This window comes from Trichechus manatus, unplaced genomic scaffold (assembly GCF_000243295.1).
Source record: "Trichechus manatus latirostris isolate Lorelei unplaced genomic scaffold, TriManLat1.0 scaffold00024, whole genome shotgun sequence".
NCBI lineage: Eukaryota > Metazoa > Chordata > Mammalia > Sirenia > Trichechidae > Trichechus > Trichechus manatus.
This window is the reverse complement of record NW_004443960.1, coordinates 17,315,107-17,321,797: the sequence shown is the minus strand read 5'-3', so window position 1 is coordinate 17,321,797 and position 6,691 is coordinate 17,315,107. Positions and strand designations below refer to the sequence as shown.

The window sequence follows — 6,691 nt, the reverse complement described above, 5'->3', positions numbered from 1 at the left end:
GACTGTGCTTCTTTTGCTATGTTCTTTCATTTCCTCAGAATCTGAAAATCGCTTGTTAAGTCGACTGAAACCAGACTTCTGAGATAGTACCTACCTACTGAGGCTGTCTGAGAGTAAATCAGATAATGCATATATAGCGTTTGCTGAGCACAGTACCTGGGACATGGTAAGTGCACTATAAATGTTAGCTCTATTTACTAACACTATTATTTTTCCCCATTAGGATGTAAGCTCCACACGAGCAAGGACCCCGTCGGTCTTGTTCATTGCTGTGACCCCAGGACCTGGACCGGTGTTGGGCACATCTTGAATTCAATTGACTACATGAATAGGCTAAGCATTCTGCCCTTTGACCTCAGTTTTCTCCCGGATAGAATGAAGGCGTCACTAAGATTCCTTCTAGCCCTACAACCGTACGACGACTCTTCTATCCCGCCTTTTCTCTCCTACGGAGCCTGAAAGTTCACGTTAAGGTCTCAACCTTAGAAAAGCTAAAAGTCACTCTGGAACGTGAACCTGGGGCCAGGGCCCGCCTCCGTTGCCATGGCAGCGGCTCCGCCCGGAGCTCTGGAGATCCCGGGCTCTGATTGGCTAGACGTCAGTCCCTTTCTCCGAATGTGTCTGCCGCCGCCATTGTGCGGCGCTGGTCCCTCAGAGGGTGCCGGCTGGGGCGAACGCGTCGGGTTCTCACCCTCGCCTGTCGCTCTCCTGTCCGGGGAGCCCGGCGGGTCCGGGACTCCCGTCATTGCCGGTGCTGGCGCCGGCATGTGGCTGTGGGAGGAACAGGGAGGCCTCCTGGGCCCCTTCTCCTTCCTGCTGCTGCTGCTGCTGCTGGCGACGCGCAGCCCCTTCAGTGCTTGCCTCCTCACTGGCAGCCTCTACGTCCTGCTGCGCCTCTTCAGCTTTGAGCCAGTGCCCTCCCTCAGGGCCTTGCAAGTACTCAAGCCCCGAGGCCGCGTCGCCGCTATCGCCCACCGCGGCGGCGGCCACGACGCGCCTGAGAACACCCTGGCGGCCATCCGACAGGTGAGCCCCCCACGCCTCGCGCACCTCAGCCGCACCTGGGAGCTTGGACTTCTGTTTGGCCTTCCAAAGGTCCCCCAATCTCATGATAACCTTCCCAGTTATCTATTAGCTCTCAAGGAATGCATTCGGATGGCCCTTGTTCCTTCCCAGTATCTGGGACTCGCCCGACTTCAGGTATTTATAGATTACTTCAGCAGATATTTATAGAACGCCTGCTGTGTACCAGGCACTGAGGGTACAACCATGAACCAGGCAGGCAGGGTCCCTGCTTTTACGGAGCTTACATTGGAGTGGGGAAGACAGACCTTAAACAAGTAAATGAGATACTTTAAGAGGGCAAAAAGTGCAATGAAGAAATATGGTAATGGGGTAAAGAATGGCTGGAAGTTAGTATATGTGATATATTTAGATAGTGATATTTGAACTGAAACCGCAATTATGAGAAGGAGCCAGCCATGGGATCTGGGGGAAAGGTGTTCCAGGCAAAGGGAACAGCAAGTGCAAAAAGCCCTGAGGTGGGAATGATCTTTCTTGAGTGTCCAGGGAATAGAAGAGGCAGTTTGCAGCCTGAATTCAAGAAACAGAACAAAGGCCAGTGTGTGAATGAAGTAGGAAATGTGGCCAGGTCACACAGAGTCTTGGTCAATAGTTGAGTTTATTCTAAATGGAACACCTTTCACAGGAATGTGGTGCTTTGCTTGTCTTCTAAATGACTTTGTCACCTCTCTCTGTCTCTCTCTGTCTCTCTCTCTCTCTCTCTCACACACACACACACACACACACACACACACCCATACACACACACCCATCCCAAAAGCATACATTTGGACTCACACAACACTGATAATTTCGCCTGCCTTTTTCATAAGGCACTCACTCCTAGGACTGTTGATCCCTCCCAGCTCCTGGCAGTCTCCTGTCTTCATAATAACGACAACTTGCATAGTAAAAGAGCTTTTCAGTTGATCATGCATTTTTGCATCTGTGGAAATATATCTGATCCTCTCATTCCTTTGAGACATGACTTGCACAGTAAATGGATGGGAAAACTGAGACTCAAATGCATACATCTCCTCCAGATTTCAGCTTTCTGATTCCAAGCCCAGTGCCTTTTATCATAGTTTAGAATGTGTTCCAGGATGTAAAAACTGGAACCATCCTTTCTTTGTCCAGCTAGGGACAGACGATATTGTGTAATGAGCGAGTTACTTAAGTTTTCTGTGCCCCAGTGAGTGTCATAACTAGGGTGTGGCAAGCAAGGCACCTGAGTTGACACCTAATTTTGCACCGTGGGCACCTCTCCTCACCCTAGTCACAGCCCTAACCCCAGTTTCCCCATCTGTAAAATGGGAATAATATTGGTATCTACCTAATTAAAAATAAAAATAATTGCCATTGAGTCGATTCCAACTCATGGTGACCCCTTGTGTGTCAGAGTAAAACTGTGCTCCATAAGGTTTTCAATGGCTGATGTTTTTGGAAGTAGATCACCAGGCCTTTCTTTCGAGGTGCCTCTGGGTAGATTTGAACCTCCAACTTTCCTGTTAGCAGCCAAAGAAGTTAACCTTTTGCATCACCCAGGGACTTCATCTACCTAATACGTTGTGAGGATTCAATGTGGTAGTCCACGTAAACTGCCTGTCCCATGGTAAGAACTCCACAAATGTAACCTATTCTACCAGAAATCTAAAGTTAGCATGACTCTTTAAAATTGCTTTGGTGTAAAGGTAAAAAAAAAATTAAGTGTGAAGAGAGATGGAGGTCAGGCAACCTTTGAGTCAGTGGAAGATATCTGAATTTTTATTTTTCAACCAAGTTAGTGGTGCAACGGTTAAACACTTGGCTGCTTACCAAAAGGTTGGTGGTTTGAACCCACCCAGAGGCTCCACGGGAGGAAAGATCTGGAGATCTGCTGTGGTAAAAGTTGTTGTTAGGCGCTGTGGAGTTGATTTTGACTCATAGCAATCCCATATGACAAGTTGAACTTCCCCATAGGGTTTCCTAGGCTGTGGAGTTGATTTTGACTCATAGCAATCCCATATGACAAGTAGAACTTCCCCACAGGGTTTCCTAGGCTGTAATCTTTACAGGAGCAGATTGCCAGGTCTTTTCTCCCACAGAACCACTGGGTGGGTTTGAACTGCCAACCTTTTGGTTAGCAGCTAAGCACTTAACCGTTGCACCACCCTAGAAAACCCTATGTGGCAGTTCTGCTCTGTCACATGGGGTCTCTATGAGTCGGAATCAACTCAACAGCACCTAAGAACAACAAACTTCTATTATGTTTCTCTCCCCTTGGCTCTTTGTGATGGAAGGGAGACAGAATAGCTTTTCTAGCTTCTGTTTAAAAATAATTCTAAAGATATTGAAGAATGTTATTTTACATTCTAAACTTAAACTCAGAGAGGTCAGATGAAGTAACATAGATGCACAAGAGGTAGTATTGTCATGAAAAGAAAGATGGTATTTACTACAGGAAAAAAGCACATAATTGTCACTGGCTTCAATCTCAGCTTACCTTTAGTTAAGTTTACATAAAATATAGCTCAGTGTTCATTGAGTACTGAAGGTATTCAGTAAGTATGTCCTGATGGATGTGGTGTTGTGGACAGGAGCATGTCTTGTTGAATATAAGTCATATTACATGATTAAGGAAGTAAAAACCCAAACCTACTGCTGTCAAGTCAATCTCAATTCATAGCGACCCTATATGACGGTGTAGAACTGCCCCATAGGGTTTCCAAGGCTGTAAGTCTTTACGGAAGCAAACTGCCACAGCTTTTTCTTGTGGAGTGGCTGGTAGGTTGGAACCGCCAACCTTGCGGTTAGCAGCCGAGCTCTTTAACCACCGTGCGACCAGGGCTCCAATTAAGGAATTATGTATGTGAAACACACATAGGCATATAGTGGTTCACATCCTGTTGTGTTGCAAGGGAATTATAGCGAAATTCCATTCATGTCTTGTACATTTCTGTTGAGCATGTCTTTAATAAGTGTAATAATGATAATAATCATTGCACCAAATTGATTCCTGTTCTTAAGAAGAAATAAGATGTGGTAATTCAGCTTGTTAGAATGTAAATATTATCAATAAACTTTTTAGTCATAACAGTAATTAACTGCCAGATACAGCCTGCACAAGACAAGGTTGTGTCCTTCCTTGATGTCAAAAGAAATACGTAGTTTATTTCCATCTGGGCTTGTTTTTGTCCTGTTCTTCCTCCCTTTGCATGTGTTCCGCTCATTACTTACATTCTTAAATATTTCACTATGTAAAAAAAATCACAGAAGACCTTCTGATGGTGGAATTTCTGCTAGATTATAAACTAGATATAGAAGGAAAAATTTAACAGATGGGAAATGGATGTATCCCGAAAACAGATACACTGTTATAAACAGTGGCAAAAGAATGGAATTATACCCACACAGTCCATTCTCCACATAGTGGCCAGAGTGCAGCTTTAAAGGCATAAATCAGATTGCTTTATTTAGAGCCCTCTAAAAGTTCCTGTTGCAATTAGGTAAAATACAGTTGCTTTTCAATCTTGAACTTTTCCCAAAGCCCCTGCTCACTCTGTTCTGTCCACTCTAGGTGTTTATTAAGATGTTTTTGGCTTCATGTAAAAGAAAATCAATTTAAAATATCTCACATAACGAGAGGTATGTGTGGGAAGGATGGCCTCCACGATGGCTAATTGAGCTGCTCAATTTATGGTCATCCAAGATCCAGGTTCTTTTGATCTATCTGCCACCTGCAGCATATTTGCTAGCCCTCGTTGTAGTTACGAGGTCGCCACTGCAACCTGAGGCATCACCTTCTTACACACTAGCATCCAATCTTAAGATTCCACTCCCTCTTCCTTATTCTTTCCCAGAAGCTGCCACCCACCCACCCACACAGGGTTTGGAAATAGGTCACTTACTCTGAGCACAGGAGAAACTGAACACTGGGGCAACAACAGGCCTCTACCAGCAGGAAAGAAGAAGGGGAATAGATTTGGATAGGCAGGCAACACTTTCTGCCACCCTGGGTGGCTCATTCCCACCCTGTGATCTTTGCATTGTACTTGCCATTTCTTCTGCTTGGAAACTCTTCCCGCAGATCTTTGCATGACTGGTTCCGTTTGATCAACTGAGGTCTCAATTCAAATGTCATATTCTCAGAGAGGTCTTCTCTGGCTGCCTAGTCTAGTGACCCCACCTACCTTCACCTTCACCTTCCCCTCTATTTTCTTCTTCAAAACATTTATCACTGCTGTAACTTAATTATAAACACGTTTGTAATCTCTTTCTCCATACAATGTAAGATCCATAAGGGCAGAGACATTTTCTTTCTTATTCACTACTATCCTCACTGCCTAGACAGTGCCTAATACATAGTAGAACCAAAACCCGTTGCTGTCTAGTCGATTTCAACTCATAGTGACTCTACAGGACAGCATAGAACTGCCCCATAGGGTTTCCAAGGAGCAACTGGTGGATTCAAACTGCCGACCTTTTGGTTAGCAGACGAGTTCTTTAAGCACTGCGCCATCAGGGCTCCATAGACACTCAGTAAATATTTGTTGAACGATTGTGATGTACAAATAGCCAATACACACATGTGAAAAGATTCTCAGCATTATTAGCCATCAGGGAAATGCAAATCAAAACCACAATTAGATACCACTTTATACCCACTAGAATGGCTGTACAGGTAGCCCCCAACTTACAATGTATTCAAGTTACAACAAACTGCACTTACAACTGTCTTTTTTTTTAAAACATCTTATCATTAGTAATATGTATTGCATACAATGTTGCAGTGCAGTTTGCTGATGTTATCATTGTCACATGTTCACTCACAAATGTTCAATGTTATGATTTACTGTTCAAAACACTGCCATATAGCAGGCAGTAATGAAAACCAAAAAAAAAAAAGGTATTCAACTTAGTCAGAACCCACTTACAACAGAGTCGTTGGAACAGAACCTCATCGTAAGTCGGGAACTACCTGTAATCAAAAAGACAGACAATAACAGTTATTGGTGAGGATGTGGAGACATTGGAACCTTCATTCACTGCTAGTGGGAAAACAGTCTGACAGTTCCTCAAAAGGTTAGTTACCATGTGACCCAGCAATTCCACTCGTAGGTATATATCCAAGAGAATTGAAAACCTATGTCCACACAGAAACTTGTACATGAATATTTATAACAACGTTATTCATATTATAGGGGTAGATATTAAAAAGATACTTTTCAATGAAACATTTTGAAAGCTGCAATGAATTTGTTAGTGCAAACTTTTTAAAAAATCAACTTTATTAAGTAAAATTTACATATAAGAAAATACACACATTTTAAGTGTACAGTTTGATGAGTCTTAAAAGTATATACATCTGGGTAACCACCACCTCAATCCATTTCTATCACCCAGAAAGTTCCTTTGTGCCCCCTTTAGAGTTAACCCCATCCCCACCTCTGCCCCAAAGACAACCATTAATCTGATTTCTATTACTATACTATTTTATTACTTAACTATTACTATAGTTTCAAACAAATATTTTAAATAAAATTTAATAAAATTGCCACTTTATGTAAACTGATTTATGTGAAATACCCTTATGATAAGATAAATTTCCCTAGATGAATAAAAAGGTGAGTATGACGTGTATACTAATATG

General features: G+C 43.1%; 1 protein-coding gene across 2 annotated transcripts in view; it reads left to right on the top strand.

The window, feature by feature from the left end:
* Positions 1-639: 639 nt before the first annotated feature.
* Positions 640-6,691, top strand: part of GDE1 (glycerophosphodiester phosphodiesterase 1) — a 17,040-nt gene continuing 10,988 nt past the window's right edge. Inside the window, exon 1 of one of the 2 annotated variants that reach the window (XM_004373299.1) lies at positions 640-1,026. In XM_004373299.1, the coding sequence (XP_004373356.1) occupies positions 766-1,026 (261 nt within the window). In that variant the 5' untranslated portion in view covers positions 640-765. The remainder of the gene's footprint in view (positions 1,027-6,691) is intronic. The other variant, XM_023728510.1, reaches the window with a different exon arrangement.